The sequence below is a fragment of the Paroedura picta genome, chromosome 3 (genome assembly GCF_049243985.1).
Source record: "Paroedura picta isolate Pp20150507F chromosome 3, Ppicta_v3.0, whole genome shotgun sequence".
NCBI classification, from domain to species: Eukaryota; Metazoa; Chordata; class Lepidosauria; order Squamata; family Gekkonidae; genus Paroedura; species Paroedura picta.
The window spans coordinates 176,266,765-176,285,116 of record NC_135371.1 but is presented as its reverse complement, the minus strand read 5'-3'; the positions used below and the strand labels follow the sequence as shown (position 1 = coordinate 176,285,116).

Here is an 18,352-nt window from a genome sequence, read left to right as displayed (position 1 = left end):
GTCACGTGCGCCGCTGACTTCCCCGTCTGATGCGGTCGGTGCTGTATCGCTGGGCTCCGTGAACAGGCAGACTTCCTCCAAAACACGGGGTGCCGAAGAGCATGAGCAGCCCGGGTTGAGAGCTCTTCAGCTGCCATGTTTCTCGCCTGCTCGGTGACGCCGTCTGCTCTTACGGGTCTTTCAGCGAGCGAAAGGCCCGGTGGGTGCTTTGGACAGGGGGCTTTTCCGCATCCTCAGTTTACTCGCAGGCAAGTTCCTGCTGCAAGAGGCAGAGGCCTGGCAGATTGCGGAAGCTAAGCAGGGTCACTAGTGGGTAGCACTTGGAGGGGAAACCTCCAAGGGGGGCTGAAGAGGAAGACGACGGCAGGCCACCTCGGCTTCTCTGCCAGTCAAGCCAAAGTTCATTGCCCTTGGCCATCGCAAGATATCTCGGCTTCTCAGTTGGCTCTAAAGCCCCTCGCTAGGGAGACCAGAAGCCCTCTGGGGCCAGAGGAACCCCCACTTTAGGGGTTTCAGAACGTTTCAAGTGATCCTTGCCCCCCTGGGCCGACCCCCTGCACTCCCCTCCCCACATCCCGACATGCCCAAATTACCTGGAAGTGACATTGGCATGCCAGGGTTGTTAGGGGGTGACACACTGAGCTCTATGGCATAAAATCTCCTTCCCAAAAGACAGAGCGTCACCCCTGACCTCTCTGACTTGCCAGCCTCACTTCTGGGTGACACCAGCACAGCGGGCACTCTTCTTGGTGTGGGCAAGTGTGGAGGAAGGAGGTCCTGGAGGGCAGTGTGCCACCCCCTTGCTGGGGTCACCATACGTTGGTTGCAGCTTGATGGCAAGTCTCACAAGAACACAAGTTCCTGGTTCTGAGCCCCCTCCCCCCCAGTGCTACGCGTGTTTTGCTCTCTCTAGTCGTTGGTTTTATATTAGGCTTCTGACGTCAGCTGCAGGGAGCTATGCCTGACACAAACCAGCGTAATACTGAATCCACCACTAGAGGGAGCAAAACACAAGCAGAAAAGAAGAAGGGCCGAAAGGGCACTCCAGGGACACAAATGGGAATGCGGAAGACCCCTCATTTGCAGGTGGGCTTTGTCATTTCACACACCATGGCCCAGATGAAAAATGCATGGGGAGGGGGGCCAAAACTGCATTACCTGACATGTGTGAATGTTCCCTTGATGAGTCCCCTCCCCCAGCATGAAAACCGCTCGTTCCTGAGCCTCGTTTTAGAAAAAGTTACTGGCGAATTAAGAGAAGCAGAACTTGTAAGTTCAAAAAATGCTGACCTTTGAAGAGTTCAGAAACTGAAAGGAAGGCCTGAAGGCCCCTCCCCTGCCTGAGCTACATCAAAGGCATCATCATCTAGATGGGGGGGGGGGCGCTGTGGCTCTCCCAATGTCTATGGACTACAATTCCCATGAGCCCCGGCCTCTGGCACTGACCGGATATCTGGAGGGCCACAGTTTGGCCACCCTGGATCCAGATCAAAAGGAAGGGGATAGAGATTTAAGATTTCTGGACAGAGATCCTTGTTCCATTGTCTGAGGAAGCGTGCGTGCACATGAAAGCTCACACCTTGAACAAACCTTTTTTGGTCTTAAAGTCGCCTGATTGGACTCAAATTTTGTTGTTCTCCTTCAGACCAACACGGCGACCCACTTGAATCTAGTTTAAGGCCATTAGGCTAAGGAATCCTAAGTCCCCCTCCCGATACAGCTGCTTCCAGACCTTTTGGTCCTCTAGCCCTCAGCAGATGTAATTTTCCCCCTCTTCCTCTACACCGTCAAGGAAATGGGGATCGGCATCGGATGCCAGAAAGCACGGATTTTTCCTCTGAACCTCAGTTCCTAGGAAAGTGTTGGTATGGTTTCAGCGTTGCTCAAGGTTTGAGAGGAAAAAACAGAGGGCCTGTGAGGAATTACCCTGGAGGTGAACCATTTGGAAACCCCCGTGGCCAAGTCTGCTTCTTCGGTCTCCCTGAAAGCTCTCTCTGACTTTGAACAAACTTACAACTCCATTTGACTGGATAACTTCTTTAAAATGCTCTCTCTCTGTCGCTCCTCTCATCTGAGCCCTTGGGAACTGTAGTCCACGTACTTCTGGAGAGCCACGCTTTGGGCACTAGGGCTGCCAGCCTCCAGGTGTTGGTGCTGCCAGGACTCTCCCAGCGGCAGCTAAATAGCAAGTCTCAACTCAAGAGAGCTGCCGGTTTTGGCTGTGATGTACCAGGAAACGTGGGGCTGGCATCCGTGCAAGAGGGTGTTTGAAGAGGGATTCCACCTAGATTCTACAATACCCCATAGAGTTTTCTCCAGAGGGGCTGATCTGTATCGTCTGGAGATCAGTCGTAATTCCAGGAGATCTCCAGGAAGTGGACATCCCTATCTCAAAATGTCAAATATTTTGGAACACCGAGAATAACATCTTCCTGTTCTCTGCCAGTGCATCACATCTACAGCTCCTTCCTCTTCTGTTTAGTGCTTTTGGTGATCATGGGCTCAAGAGCGGGTTGGTTGTGAGCTTCAGACCCCCGGCATCCACACCCCCAGGGGTCACTTGGGGCCAACATCTTAACCTAATAATATGTAGGCTCAGGGGAGAGAAGGCTCCAGGCCAAACTGGCTGAAGAGGGATCTCAGACGGACGGCCGAGAAAAGATTGCACTCTGAGTCACGGGGAAGTCGCTCTCCGTCAGACGCCAGCTCTTTGCATTGACTCATGTGGATATTTATTTCTGTTTATTAAGATATTGTACCCCGCCTTTCCTTTCAGCCGGGATTATATCCTTCTTGGATAGACTCTGCAGTTCCATTTCCTTGCCTTGCACATTCTTACTGGTTTCCTTTGGTTACTCTCCGAAACACTTTCCACAAACACCTGACACTGCCTTACACAGAGGCTGCACCCATCAAGGTCAGTATTGGCTTCTCCAAAGTTTCTTGAACAGAGGTCTTTCCCATCCCCTCCTGCCTGGTCCTTCTCACTGGAGATGCCACTGGGGATTGAACCTGGGACCTTCTTCCTGCCAAGCAGAGGCTCTGCCACTGAGCCAGAGTCTCAGGCCAAGGTCTTTCCCATCACCTCCTGCCTGGTCCTTCTAACTGGAGATGCCAGGGATTGAACCTGGGACCTTCTGCCTGCCAAGCAGAGGCTCTGCCACTGAGCCAGGGTCTCAGGCCAAGGTCTTTCCCATCCCCTCCTGCCTGGTCCTTCTCACTGGAGATGCCAGGGATTGAACCTGGGACCTTCTGCCTGCCAAGCAGAGGCTCTGCCACTGAGCCAGGGTCTCAGGCCAAGGTCTTTCCCATCCCCTCCTGCCTGGTCCTTCTCACTGGAGATGCTGGGGATTGAACCTGGGACCTTCTGCCTGCCAAGCAAGGCTCTGCCACTGAGCCAGGGTCTCAGGCCAAGGTCTCTCCCATCCCCTCCTGCCTGGTCCTTCTAACTGGAGATGCCGGGGATTGAACCTGGGACCTTCTTCCTGCCAAGCAGAGGCTCTGCCACTGAGCCAGAGTCTCAGGCCAAGGTCTTTCCCATCACCTCCTGCCTGGTCCTTCTAACTGGAGATGCCAGGGATTGAACCTGGGACCTTCTGCCTGCCAAGCAGAGGCTCTGCCACTGAGCCAGGGTCTCAGGCCAAGGTCTTTCCCATCCCCTCCTGCCTGGTCCTTCTCACTGGAGATGCCACTGGGGATTGAACCTGGGACCTTCTTCCTGCCAAGCAGAGGCTCTGCCACTGAGCCAGAGACTCAGGCCAAGGTCTTTCCCATCACCTCCTGCCTGGTCCTTCTAACTGGAGATGCCAGGGATTGAACCTGGGACCTTCTGCCTGCCAAGCAGAGGCTCTGCCACTGAGCCAGGGTCTCAGGCCAAGGTCTTTCCCATCCCCTCCTGCCTGGTCCTTCTAACTGGAGATGCTGGGGATTGAACCTGGGACCTTCTTCCTGCCAAGCAGAGGCTCTGCCACTGAGCCAGGGTCTCAGGCCAAGGTCTTTCCCATCCCCTCCTGCCTGGTCCTTCTAACTGGAGATGCTGGGGATTGAACCTGGGACCTTCTGTCTGCCAAGCAGAGGCTCTGCCACTGAGCCAGGGTCTCAGGCCAAGGTCTTTCCCATCCCCTCCTGCCTGGTCCTTTCCCCTGGAGATGCCGGGGATTGAACCTGGGACCTTCTGCCTGCCAAGCAGAGGCTCTGCCACTGAGCCAGGGTCTCAGGCCAAGGCCCTTCCCATCCCCTCCTGCCTGGTCCTTTCCCCTGGAGATGCCGGGGATTGAACCTGGGACCTTCTGCCTGCCAAGCAGAGGCTCTGCCACTGAGCCAGGGTCTCAGGCCAAGGTCTTTCCAATCCCCTCCTGCCTGGTCCTTTCCCCTGGAGATGCCGGGGATTGAACCTGGGACCTTCTGCCTGCCAAGCAGAGGCTCTGCCACTGAGCCAGGGTCTCAGGCCAAGGTCTTTCCAATCCCCTCCTGCCTGGTCCTTTCCCCTGGAGATGCCGGGGATTGAACCTGGGACCTTCTGCCTGCCAAGCAGAGGCTCTGCCACTGAGCCAGGGTCTCAGGCCAAGGTCTTTCCAATCCCCTCCTGCCTGGTCCTTCTAACTGGAGATGCTGGGGATTGAACCTGGGACCTTCTGCCTGCCAAGCAGAGGCTCTGCCCCTGAGCCAGGGTCTCAGGCCAAGGCCTTTCCCATCCCCTCCTGCCTGGTCCTTCTAACTGGAGATGCTGCCGGGGATTGAACCTGGGGCCTTCTGCTTGCCAAGCAGAGGCTCTACCACTGAGCCAGGGTCTCAGGCCAAGGCCTTTCCCATCCCCTCCTGCCTGGTCCTTCTAACTGGAGATGCTGCTGGGGATTGAACCTGGGACCTTCTGCCTGCCAAGCAGAGGCTCTACCACTGAGCCTGGGTCTCAGGCCAAGGTCTTGCCCATCCCCTCCTGCCTGGTCCTTTTAAGGGGAGATTCCGCTGGGGACTGAACCTGGGACCTTCCACCTCCCATTTTGTTGCTACGAATGTTCTACATCCCCATTATAGTCTCTTCCACGAGTGAATCTGGGCCTCGCATTGAGTGGGAGCCTCTGTAACAAGCCCCCTTGTCCCCCGTGGGTGAAGAGGCCCGGAAACACTTCAGCTCCCAGCGTGGGACTTGAGATTGCGAGAGCCGAAAGGCAGGCTTGATCCGATCCGTCCCGAGGCTGGCTTGGTCTCAGGCATCGGGCGGGTATCTGTCTGCTGATCTAGAGAGCTTGTAGAGGAAATGGCAAACCCAAGCTCAGCGTGCGACTCATGTAAATGTTGTGGCTCTTTCGCTGAGATGCCCGGAGAGATGAACAGCAGCGCCTATTGTGTCCTGCCAGGCTAAGCGCTTGGATCCGAGGGTGTCCACAAAACACAAGGGCAAGGGGGCTGCCTGGCTGTCACCCCTGGTGAACAGCGTCGCTCCAGTGGACACCCAGTCGTATTCGGCTCCTGCACACGACTGCAGAACTCAGCCAGGTGGCTGCAAGCTGGGTGCCAGATCTACGTCTGGTGAGCCAGCCGGGGCTGCCGTGAACTCACGAAGCCACGCAGGGGAGATGAACCCTGCAGGACACGGCCTTCTGCTGAACCAGGCCCTCAGTTGGCCCTCCAGCCAAGTCCTGTCTACTCTGACCAGCCATGGTTCTCCAGGGGGCTCCCTCCCACCCCCGCAATGACTGTTATTAGTGCAGACCCCAGAATGTAAAAGTTGGAAGGGGGCTGAACCCCACCCCATACCCCCTCCTCAACCATGCAGGATCCACAGACGCACCCTTGACAAGCAATTGCCCAATATCCACTTATATTACCTGCCACTCCCTGACCGCTCATGGTGGGTTCCATACGTCTGAATAAAATCCCCTAAAACCCCATTAAAGCCCCAGAGATAAAATCAAATAAAAGGGCCACCCAGAGGAAGAACCCCCCTCATCCCATTACAGAACTGCCCTGATGGGTGCTGCTAGGAATCCTAGAGCTGCCAACCTCCAGGATGAGGCTGGAGATTGCCCACCATGACCACTGACCTCCAGGCGATAGAGATTGGTTGCACCGGAGAAAGGGGCTGCTTTGCAAGGTGGACTCAAGGGTAGCAGACCCCTTGACTCCCCTCCTCTTGCGGTCTCCAGGCTTCCCCCACCCATGAAAATCGCAAGTATTACGCAAGCCAGAGCTGGCAAACCTGTAATGCCTCCATGCTTGCCCTTTGCCCCTACTCCAGCTTGGGTTTTGCCAGAGCATGAACGTCCCACTCTGGCTGACTCGGGAATGATTGACTTGGGAAGCCAAAGAGCTGTTTTTAATACTCCACTTTTCACTGCCTGAAGGAGCCTCAAAGCGGCTTCCAGTCTCCTTCCCTTCCTCTCCCCACAACAGACACCCTGTGAGGGAGGGGAGGCTGAGAGAGCCCTGAGATTACTGAAGAAGAAGAAGAAGAGTTGGTTCTTATATGCTGCTTTTATCTAACCGAAGGAGGCTCAAAGCGGCTTACAGTCTCCTTCCCTTTCCTCTTCCCATAACAGACACCCTGTGAGGGAGGGGAGGCTGAGAGAGCCCTGAGATTACTGAAGAAGAAGAAGAGTTGGTACTTAGATGCCGCTTTTCTCTACCCAAATGAGTCTCAAAGCGGCTTCCAGTCGCCTTCCCTTCCTCTCCCCTCAACAGACACCCTGTGAGGGAGGGGAGGCTGAGAGAGCCCTGAGATTACTGAAGAAGAAGAAGAGTTGGTACTTAGATGCCGCTTTTCTCTACCCAAATGAGTCTCAAAGCGGCTTCCAGTCGCCTTCCCTTCCTCTCCCCTCAACAGACACCCTGTGAGGGAGGGGAGGCTGAGAGAGCCCTGAGATTACTGAAGAAGAAGAAGAGTTGGTTCTTATAGGCCGCTTTTCTCTACCCAAATGAGTCTCAAAGTGGCTTCCAGTCTCCTTCCCTTTCCTCTCCCCACAACAGACACCCTGTGAGGGAGGGGAGGCTGAGAGAGCCCTGAGATTACTGAAGAAGAAGAAGAGTTGGTTCTTATATGCTGCTTTTATCTAACCGAAGGAGTCTCAAAGTGGCTTCCAGTCGCCTTCCCTTTCCTCTCCCCACAACAGACACCCTGTGAGGGAGGGGAGGCTGAAAGAGCCATGATATTACTGAAGAAGAAGAAGAGTTGGTTCATCTATGCTGCTTTTCTCTACCCGAAGGAGTCTCAAAGCGGCTTCCAGTCTCCTTCCCTTCCTCTCCCCACAACAGACACCCTGTGAGGGAGGGGAGGCTGAGAGAGCTCTGACAGGACTGCTCTGGGAGAACAGGTCTAACAAGACTGTGATCAGCCCAAAGTTGCATGTTGAGAAGGAGCAGGAATCAAACTCAGCTCTCCAGATTAGAGGCCACTGATCTTAAGCAGGACACCAAGCTGGGCTCTCCAGTTTTCCTGCTGTGAACAGGGCCAGATCCTGCATAAGCTCACGTATACTACATTGGATCAAAACAAGATGTACTTATTTCAATAACCAGTGTTCCCCCTAACATACAACCCGCTTAAGTCACCGAAAGGTGAACTGCATGGAGAGGTGGGGCTCCCACGATTATGAAGCACGGATACATTGTTCGGTACAGCCGCGGGCAACAAGCGTAACATTTTGGACAATTTCAACACTTTAAAAAACAACAGTTTTGTCTTGGCGAGATCTTTGACATAAAAGTCATTGACAAAAAATGGACAATTTTAAAAAATGAAAATTCAAAAATATAGTGTTTGATGCCTTGGCAGACATCTCAAGCAAGAATCTGATTTTCACAACCTTTTTGGTGTTAGAATTTCAAAGGGGTCGAAATTCTGGCTTTAAAACTTCTGGCGACTATTTCCAGCCAGGAAAGGTTCTGTTTTTTTCCTGGTTCTCTGACAACCGTCAAATGGAGCCACCAGAATGTAAGAAGTAATTAAAAAATGCAGCGCATGTCCCTTGAGACGGAGAGAATACAGAGTGGCTAGGTAAAGGTATCCCCTGTGCAAGCACCAGGTCATGTCTGACCCTTGGGGTGACGCCCTCCAGCGTTTTCATGGCAGACTCAATACGGGGTGGTTTGCCAGTGCCTTCCCCAGTCATGACCGTTTACCCCCCAGCAAGCAAGCTGGGTCCTCATTTTACGGACCTCAGAAGGATGGAAGGCTGAGTCAACCTTGAGCCGCCTGCTGGGATCGAACTCCCAGCCTCATGGGCAGACAGCTTTAGACTGTATGTCTGCTGCCTTACCACTCCACGCCACAAGAGGCTCATATAGAGCGGCTACGTATCTCATTTTGTCCAGAGATTATTACATTATGCACTGGCGAAGTCTTAACTGGGACTTGGTCATTATCCTCTTGCAAACTGACACCCTCCTGTTAAGACATTTCCCTCATTCAACTGCTGACAGAACCTGCACGGATTCATTTGGAGACTAGTTGGCAACCCTGACAACAGTGCCTGCTCCTGAGTAAGTGGCGGAGCGCTTTCTCTGCCCGGATCCAGCAACGTCTGCCGTCTCACCTGAGCTGCCTGCTGCCTCCCTTTTCCCCCTCCCTTCAAAACTAGTTGAGCGAGACTGAAGGGAACGGGGACCCTGGAAGACAGGGGATGGCGATAAAGCAATCCTTTAACATCCTTCCACGCAGTGACACACCTGTCCGGGTTCATGAGGGGAGCTCGAGCAGGTATCCCCAACAGGTTGCCCACAGGCACCACAGTGCTGGTCAATATCCTCCTTGGTGCCCACCAAGAATATTGAGGAAGTTGGTGGGGCCAAGGGGAGCTGTTGACTTGCAGAGTTTTGGGGTGGTGACTGATCGGTTACACAGATTAAGATAACATTAACAAGATAACAGCCGCCAGGACAGTTGTCTGTTTTACCCTCTCTCTTTCCCCATGGATTTCTAAATTTCCCCTCTTCTCCCCCGCACTGGGGCTTCTTCTGTGAATGTGGCTCCACCTCCTTCAGCAGCCATTTTGTGCCTGTTTTTACTTCTCCGGCAGCCATTTTGTGTCTGCCCCCACATACCGTGTCAGAATTCCAAAGGGGCCCATAGGCTGAAAAAGGGTTTTTTGGGAGGGACCCTTGATCTAGCCACTGCAGAGGATTGGCTGCAGAGGAGAGGACGCGCAGTAATGGGTTTAAATTACAAAGATATAGGCTACAACGATATATCAGGAAAACATTTTTCACAGTCAGAGTAGTTCAGCAGTGGAATAGGCTGCCTAAGGAGGTGGTGAGCTCCCCCTCACTGGCAGTCTTCAAGCAAAGGTTGGATACACACTTTTCTTGGATGCTTTAGGATGCTTAGGGCTGATCCTGCGTTGAGCAGGGGGTTGGACTAGATGGCCTGTATGGCCCCTTCCAACTCTGTGATTCTGTGATTCACTAATAAGGATCTTGTTGCATTTTGCTGGGGTGGGTAGAGATGGAGTAACTTTAGAAAGGGATAAAGTTTGAATGCCGAAGTTAGGAGCAAGACGGCCACAGAGGAGCAAGGATCCCATGCTCAGAGTTCTTTTTAACCGCCGGAGAGCTTAGGCCATGCACATCGGTGCGATGTCAGAAAACGGCTGTGGGAAGAGGTTGTTGGCCCTTGAGGCTGCATTGTTCAGAGCAGGAGCCAACCTTCTTCCCAAAAAGTCCATATGCAAACGAGGTATTTGCCTATGCAAATAAAGGAATTTGCATTTTGTCACTGCTGCTCCACGGAGGCCAGCTCTCTGCGGACGCTCCCGGTGTGAAGGTTTCTTGTCCGTTTTGTGTCGCCACCAATTAGTAGGGAATCTCTAAGAGGGCGAGGGTCCCAGTGCGGACTGAGCAAGCCCCAATGGCCTCCTTGGAGGCTTATAAGAAAAGGCCGGAGGGCCCCGGGTCCCCTCTGACGGGTGGCCCCTTGTGCTCCCACTTCACACGGCCCGGCCCTCTCACAGGGGAATTCCGGAGGGGCCCCAGACCCTTCCAGAAGCCGAGGAGGGCCCACGTCCTGCAGCCCCATTTGTCGTTCCCGCCATCTTACGACTGTGGGATATTGTGCTTTGTGCTGTTTCAAGTGGGATTTTATGGGATATATTGTTTTATGGTTTTATTATGTAAGCCGCCACAAGGCAGCATTGTCGTGAGAGGCGGGGTACGAATTTAAAAATAAATAAATAAAATAAACAAGGCGGGTTCCTCAGGCAGCACTATCTGGGGCACCATTAGGCTTAGCAGAGGAGACCTTCTGGCCTGGCCTACGGGGTGAAATGCACGGGGAAGTCAGAGGGCTGGAAGGGGACGTCGAGGCCATCCGGTCCAACCCCCTGCTCAACGCAGGATCAGTCTGCAGCATCCCTGACAAGGGCTCATCCGGCCGCTTTGGGGGGACTGCCAGACCTATCCTGTTGGATCAGACCATGAACCTGGCAGGGGTCTTTTTGCACAGAGGCTGCGTGCCGTGCACTTTCTCCACGCTCCCCCCTCCCCCCTCATTTCCCACTGGCTGCCCTTCCAGTTCACCACACCCTCCCAGCCCATCCCTGATCCCATTTTATTTTATTTATTTATTATATTTATATACCGCCCTCCTCGGAGGCTCACAGCGGTTTACGGAAGAAGAAGAAGAAGAGTTGGTTCTTATATGCCGCTTTTCTCTACCCGAAGGAGGCTCAAAGTGGCTTACATTCGCCTTCCCATTCCTCTCCCCACAACAGACACCCTGTGAGGGAGGGGAGGCTGAGAGAGCCCTGAGATTACTGGAGAAGAAAAAGAGTTGGTTCTTAGATGCCACTTTTCTCTACCCGAAGGAGGCTCAAAGGGGCTTCCATTCGCCTTCCCTTTCCTCTCCCCACAACAGACACCCTGTGAGGTGGGTGAGGCTGAGAGAGCCCTGATATCACTGCCCGGTCAGAGCAGTTTTATCAGTGCTGTGACTAGCCCAAGGTCACCCAGCTGGCTGCCTGTGGGGGAGCGCAGAATCGAACCCGGCATGCCAGATTAGAAGTCCGCACTCCTAACCACCACACCAAACTGGCTCTAAGAACAAAGAACAGTACATAGAACAGTCTGTGTGAATGTGAATAACCTTACAATAATAATAACTAATAGTTGTAACCATACAACAATGTAACAGTATAAACAAAATAAACAATACAACAACAGTGCAACAGTGCAAACAGGTCCAGAGCATTGGTGGAGCTCTGAGGGGGGGCGGGGGGGGAGAGGGCAGGGGCCCTTCAGTCGCTGTTGGTTGTGTCTGGTCTCAACCAAAGGCCTGGCGGAAGAGCTCCTTTTTGCAGGCCCCGCGGAACTGTTGAAGAAAGGAAGGATGAAGAAACCGTGGAAAGACCACAGATGGAAAATGATGACGCGGGAAATGTAGAGAAAACCCCAAGAAGTCCTCCGTGAGAAACGACTCCTGGCCTCTCCCTGGGCATTTTGCTTCCGCCAGTGTCTAGCCAAAGGCCTCTGGGAAGCTCAGCAGAAGAGCTGAGACCCTGCCCCCCAACCGTTGGCTTCCCCCCCACACGTCCATTTTGGACAAAGCCGCAAGAAATCTGGAGCCACTGCTTTCCTCTAGGGTCAACACGCCGGAGGTCTGAGTTTGCTGGGCCTGAGAAGGAGAAACCTGAGAGGCGAGGTCTCCAGACCCCAGGGACGATGCAGGTGGGACTTCCCAGGTTCTCTGTAGGCTTTTGCACTCCCCCCCCCCGACCCCCCTAACAAGCACTGTCTTTTGTGAAAGCTAGCAGCAGCAAGGAATATATAAGGGTAAGCCCCCCCCCCCCTTCTCGAGTTTTGGGATTCAGATGCAGGCTGCTGGGCAAGATGGCTGCCGGGAGAGGCAGACCTACACATGCAGGGGAAGCCCCAACGCAGGGGAGGAGACTCACAACGCCTCTAAAACACACTGTGAAAGTGAAGTGGAAGAGGATAAAACCAACCCTGCGGTGGCAGCAGCTGCTGAAGCGATGTGGCTTTAACCTGCCCAGCCCATCAGGTCTCCAGCGGCCCACCAGAAAGGAGCTCTGCTCTGCCTCAGCGCTATCTTGGTGCCACCCACTTTGGGGCCCCTGCAGTAGGAAATTGCCACTTGTCCTAATTTATTCTGTTATTTTGTCTTCTGGCGTAAAACGCGAGGTGCCGAACGGGGCCTGCCTCGGTTCTAGGTGTTGGCTCCTAAACTCTGCTTTCGTTGGCCCTCCTGGCCAGCTGCAGGGTCTCAGAGACGGTGGACCACCTCCAGCCTCCCTGCGACCGACGGCCGACTCTAGAGATGCTCCTCGGCCAGGGGTCAAGCTGTCCCCTCGGAGCCCTGCCCCCGCCTCCTCCTCCTCCTCCTCCACATTAGGACCAGCAAATCTCCGCTTCCCCAGAAGCTCTCTGGGTGCACATCCTCTTGGGGGCTCTTTTTAAAATACCGATGGAGAAGTCTTCTTTTGGAGTTTGGAGCCAGGAATATTCCTAGAAACAGAAGAACCAGGAGGGGATCAGCCCTGGCGGCTGCTTGCTAGAATTGGCCAGTGGGGAAATGGGTCCTTTTTTTGCTTTCCGGAGCCCGGACATGGATGGGGAGCCAGGCAAGCCCGATGGTGCCAGATGGCAGGAGCTGGCACTTGGATGGGAACGCCAGGGACGTGATGCAGAGGCAGGCCTGGCAAGCCACCTCTGAGCGTCTCTTGCCCGGCTTTCAGACAACCTTCAGATCTCCTGGCTCTACCGTGCCCGTGCCACGTAATAACAAAACAGCACTTCACAACGGGGAAAACGCCTGCCCTTAATCACTCACCTTTACATTTTTATTCCCCTGATTTTTTATGTGAATGGGAATCGAACCCAAAGGACTGTTGTTCTAGCAAGGTATTTGGCATCTTGGGTATCTTCATCATGCTGTTTCCTAATTCCGTGCCAATTTACTCTCTGTGAGGACCTGTGCCTGCTGCACACAAAAGCTCACTCTTTGAAGAAAACTTGGTTGGCCTTAAAGGTGCCTTGGGGACTTTTTAAAAGTCAGTAACCCTAACAGAAAATGGGCAGTACCAGTCCGCCACCCCCATCTGTGCCCCCCATCAGATACAACAAGAGACCAAGATTCCCCACCCACATAGATGAGATCACACTGTAGTCATTTCCTCACATGCCCGTTAACCCATGCGCTCTCAGGTTCAACTCCGAAAGGGGAATTGCCTTTGGCCCTTGAGTGCTCATTTTCTGGGAACCCCCCCCCAATATCTCCCACTAACAGCCCCCCATTTCTTCATCTGCTCCAACCCTTCCCGGGTCCCTTGATGGCTCTTTCTCTCTGCCCCATTTTAGGACTGTAAACTGAGCTCCTGTTTCGTGGCTAGCGTGGCTACTGATTATATTCGAGTTGGGTTCAAATCTTTAACTTTGTCTTAAATTTCGCTGACTTCTGGCTGGGGGGGGCTCTACTTTCTGAGCTGTGTTGATCTGCAGGGCAGGAGCCGGATTTCAATCTACGAGCGGCCTGGAGATCAATGAAAGAAACTAACCTCCTTCTATCAGATAGTCAGAGGAGTTTTAGAAGTCAGCTTTGGTGTCATGGCAGCCTCTAATCTGGAGAGCCAGGTTGGATTCCCTCCTCCTCCTCCTCCTCCTCCTCCACATGCAGCCAGCTGGGTGACCCCCCAAGGGGACAGTCCCAGTTCTCCCAGAGCCCCACCAACCACACAGGGTGTCTTTTGTGGGGAGAGGAAGGGAAGGGGATTGTAAGCCACTTTGAGACTCCTTCGGGTAGAGAAAAGTGGTGTATAAGGACGAACGCTTCCTCTTGAAAGCTCCTTCCCTGAGAATCTGAGTGCTTCTGGGGTCGAATCTCGCTGTTTTCTCTGCCTAATCTGCCTCACAGGATGCAGAGAAGGTAAAATATGGGCAGGGAGGGCTTCCCTGAGCCCTCCCAAGGCCGGGTGGGGTAATAATGGGGCATCTTCACAAGAGAACTGCTGGTGAGACTGTCCTCCCCCCCCCACCCCAAGGAGGGCCGTCCTCTCCCCACAGGCGGCTCCGGCCCCCCCGCCCGCCTCCTGTGCCCGCCCTGCCTGCTCACCTGGGACATCTGAGGGCGCAGGTTGATCTCCCGCAGGTTGACAGCGTGGGGCATGAGGTTGTTGAGGAGCTGGCAGAGGAGCACTCCATCTCGCAAGGCCTGGGCCAGGTCGCACACCTGAGCCCCTTCCCAGGTCACCCGGTGGTTGGGGGGCAGCACCCGGCACTGGATGAGCCACTGCGCACACTGGCGCCACAGCTCCATGGCCCCACGACCTCAGCGCGGCCCAGCCCAGCCCGGCCCCAGCCCCCTGCTCCTCCTCGGCTGGGAAACCAAGCAATGGGCCACGGCTTCCTCTTTTGCAACTGACAAGCGACCACAAGGACAGGGCCTGGTGGGGGCAGGGCCCGGCCTCACCCCACCCCCGGGAGGAGCCCGACAAGGGAGCCCGGCTTCCTCCCCACGGCTGAGCTCTCCGCTGGTTCAACGATGGCTTTGAATTGGACGTTTTAGGACAAAAGACAAACATCTCGGAAAAGGAAAAGGAGAGAGAAGAGCGAAACTTCCACGTTTCTCAGTGACACAGACACTGTTACCAACTAAGAAGAAGAAGAAGAAGAGTTGATTCTTAAATGCCGCTTTTCCCTACCCGAAGTAGGCTCAAAGCGGCTTACAGTCGCCTTCCCCTTCCTCTCCCCACAACAGACACCCTGTGAGGTGGGTGAGGCTGAGAGAGCTCTGAGATTCCTGCTCAGTCAGAACAGTTTTATCAGTGCCGTGGTGAGCCCAAGGTCACCCAGCTGGTTGCATGTGGGGGAGCGCAGAATCGAACCTGGCATGCCAGATTAGAAGTCCGCACTCCTAACCACCACACCAAACTGGCTCTGTAGCTGTAGACTGTAGCTTTAGGATGCTCTGGGCTGATCCTGCGTTGAGCAGGGGGTTGGACTAGATGGCCTGCATGGCCCCTTCCAACTCTAGGATTCTGTGATTCTATGAGACTCCTTCAGGTAGACCAGTGGCTCTCTCTGGGCGTCGGGAGCCTTTTGGGGGTCGAATGATCCTTTCACAGGGGTCGCGGCAGGGCAGGGCAAGCAGCTGGGCACAACAGCCTTGCGGGGTAGATCGAGAGAGCTTTCATCTGTCTGGACCAGCGGAAAAGAGCGAGATCGGCACGGTGGGTCAAGAGGTAGAGCTGAACCGATATCCAATCATGAACAAGGAGTCTTCACGCCATGGGTCAGTTTCAGTTTAATTCCTGTGAGAGAACCCTTGCATCATTTTAGGGTTGGCGGTCCCCACAACATGAAGAACTGCATTAAAGGGCAGCGGCATTGGGAAGGGTGAGAACCACTGGTCCATAGAGACTTCACAGGGCAGAAGGGGCCGGCTTGTGCCATCCAAGGTCCCTGTGCAGCCCCTGGACACAGAGAGCATGCCAGGTGGCGGGGCTTTCGACGCTAGTTCTGAAGACTATTTAGAGATACGGCCGAGAGGACATCTTGGATGCTAAAACAGGCGTGGAGGAAGCTGTCCTCAGCTTAACTTCTTCTGCTCCTCAATGCACAAAAGTAACGACTATAATTTCAGAGGGCGGCCCCCTCCGTCTGCAGCAGAAGAGCTAGATTCAAGCCCAGCCCCAGAAACAGAAACAAACAGGATTTGGGGAGTATCTGACAAAGCCAGCTTTGACCCTTGAAAGTTCGTACCCTTGAAAATCTTGTTGATCTCAAATCTAGAGATCGAGAACGGCCTTCATCTGCCTTCAGGTTGGGAGGTAGATCTGGAGCCCCTCCTCTAAAATGCTCCGGGGGACGTCATGACCTGGAATCAGCGGTGGGTGGTTAGTTTTTTACTATTGCTTTCTTCTTAATATCGTATTATTTATTGTATGTTTATGTTGATAGCTGCCGTGAGCTGGCTGGGCCAAGAACAATGGCCTATGAAGGCAACAAATAAGGAAAAATAAATAAAGGGCATTCAGAGCCGCCACACAAAACCGATGACCCTCCTCTCTGTCTGTTCACAGCCTCTGCTGCTCCGTGCATCGGGATCGAAATACTCCTTGGCGAGATCGAAAAACAAGAGAATACAGTTCAGGGCTCTACACGGTCCAGGAAACAAGGGAGACAAAAAGCCCTTTGAAAAGTTTGTTCTGGCATTTCCTCCTGAAAAATACTAAATGAACAGCATGACCCTAAGAAACCTCTCCCGGAGGTAAGCCCATTGAGCGGGCCTGAGTAGGATCCAACACAGATATGCTTAGGATGATTTGCATCCAAGAAGGCCTCAGTGGGCAGCCCATTCCACGGGGCTCCCCATCCGTCTGGTCCAGACCTGGGGGGCCGAAGTCTCAGACAAGAGAAGTGGCACCTACTCGTGGATCAACAAGCGATGTATGCAAACCTCGTCCCAATTCTGATTTCCCTCCTTTCATTCTAGGAACACAACAGAAGGAGGGGAGAAGTTGGAGGGGAATGCAGCAAGGGGCGGGACATCCCTCCTGATTGGCTGTTCACTGGACAGCCGGCCAATCCGGGCTGGGACAGCCTCCCTGATTGGTGGGTAGGCAATGAGTCCAAGCTCCTCCCAGCACCCTCTTACGCTTTTATTGAGAGAACAGAACAGATACTGCTTTGTCTGGCCTCATCATTTATATATCAACTCTACTCACTTTTATTGCCCATTTACCCAACGGTGTTGCCTGACTGGAGGGTGCAATGCCACAGCGGCAGGAGGGCTCATAGCCTCATAGACTCATAGAGTTGGAAGGGACCTCCTGCCCCCTCCTCCCCCGGCAGAACAAAGGCAGCAGAATTAGGGTGGGGCGCTTCGGACGTCGAAGGGCCCAACCCTAAGCGGAATCACACCACAGTCCTCCTTTAGCTCTAGCACACAGTTGACTGCACGACAACACATAGGCCACACTGGACATTTTATAGTAGGTTGTTCTGTCAATGAGGATTGTGTATTGGGTGTGCAAGGACCATGAGAAGAGGTCTTTGAGCCAGCAGCGGCTTCTACTCTGACGAGCCGGGCTTGATTCCCTGCTCCTCCTCCACATGCAGCCAGCTGGGTGACTTTGGACAAGTCCCAGTCCTGTTAGAACTGTTCTCACAGAGCAGTCCTGTCAGAGCTCTCTCAGCCCCACCTCCCTCTCAGGGTGCCTGTTGTGGGGAGAGGAAAGGGAAGAGGATTGGAAGCCGCTTTGAGGCTCCTTCAGGCAGTGAAAAGCGGGGTATAAAAACAATTCTTCTGGTTTATAACCTTTCAGCAACCACACAACATACGAGGAAGTAACGTCCGAATGTGTGATTTTTTGAAATAAAATATATTATCGGCCACTGAGGAAGGGCCTCTGGGCTGAAACGCGTACAGTGGTTCTCCGACTTCCTAATTTCGCGACCCTTTAATGCAGTTCCTCCTGGTGTGGGGACCCCCAGCCACAAAACTATGCAAGGCTTCTTTCACAGAAATTATACTAAACTGACCCATGGCGTGAAGATCCAGGGTTCAGGACTGGATATGTGTTGGTTATAAATGGCACATAAATTGGCAGGTGCCTTCAGGAAGAGCAAAAGCAGTGGCAGTGCCCCCCCCGGGGGGGCCAAGCTGCTGGCCCTGCCGCAACCCCTGTGAAAGGGTCCCTCGACCCCCAAAGGGGTCCCGACCCCCAGACTGAGAACCACTGGGCTAAATGCTCATGGGATACATTCACCCGATAGGTGGAATCATCAGTTCTGCATGTAAAACGACTACCTCACACGTAAAGCTCCTGAGGACATCTTATGTCACCTGAGAGTCAGTCTGTGCGCTTCTGACCTTCGCCGTGGCCGCCCTGCTCCATACAGTAATGAGGATGTATCCTGGCAATATTTTACACCGGCTGGTTTGGGCTCCTGGGATGGAGCCCAGAGGACCCCTAGTGGAGAAGCCGTCCGGGGTCTACTCGTGAGTATACCGGCCTTGCTGCCTCCACCAGGGAGTACATCTGCTTAGGGTAAGGTGACCAGATTGTCCCACTTTTGGAGGGACACCTGGCAAATTGCACTTATGTTGAAATTAAAAAATACATTTATTATAATACTATTTCCGCGTTCTGCGATGGTGTCCTGCATTACCGATGTTAAAAACTGGTCACCTTAGCCCAGGGCTCCGTCTCGGAAGCTGGGCAGGGTCACCGGGGGAGTCCGTGGGTGGGAGCCCCCCCGGGAAGGCCGGGGCAGACTGGGGGGGGGGGCTCAGTGGGTCAGCCCTGGTGAGTGCTGAGCCGGGAGCCCACGCAGGAAGCCCGGGGAGGGGGGGGTCTCTGCAGAGGCAGGCGTGCCTGGCCCGCCCCGGCCCGCCCCGGCTCGC

The 18,352-nt window shown here is 54.0% G+C and overlaps 1 protein-coding gene across 2 annotated transcripts in view; it reads right to left on the bottom strand.

The window, feature by feature from the left end:
• The window catches only part of VAV1 (vav guanine nucleotide exchange factor 1), a 50,154-nt gene extending 35,802 nt beyond the window's left edge, over window positions 1–14,352 (bottom strand). Inside the window, exon 1 of one of the 2 annotated variants that reach the window (XM_077329876.1) lies at window positions 14,057–14,352. In XM_077329876.1, coding sequence (XP_077185991.1) covers window positions 14,057–14,260 — 204 coding nt within the window. In that variant the 5' untranslated portion in view covers window positions 14,261–14,352. The remainder of the gene's footprint in view (window positions 1–14,056) is intronic. The other variant, XM_077329875.1, reaches the window with a different exon arrangement.
• Window positions 14,353–18,352: the final 4,000 nt, after the last annotated feature.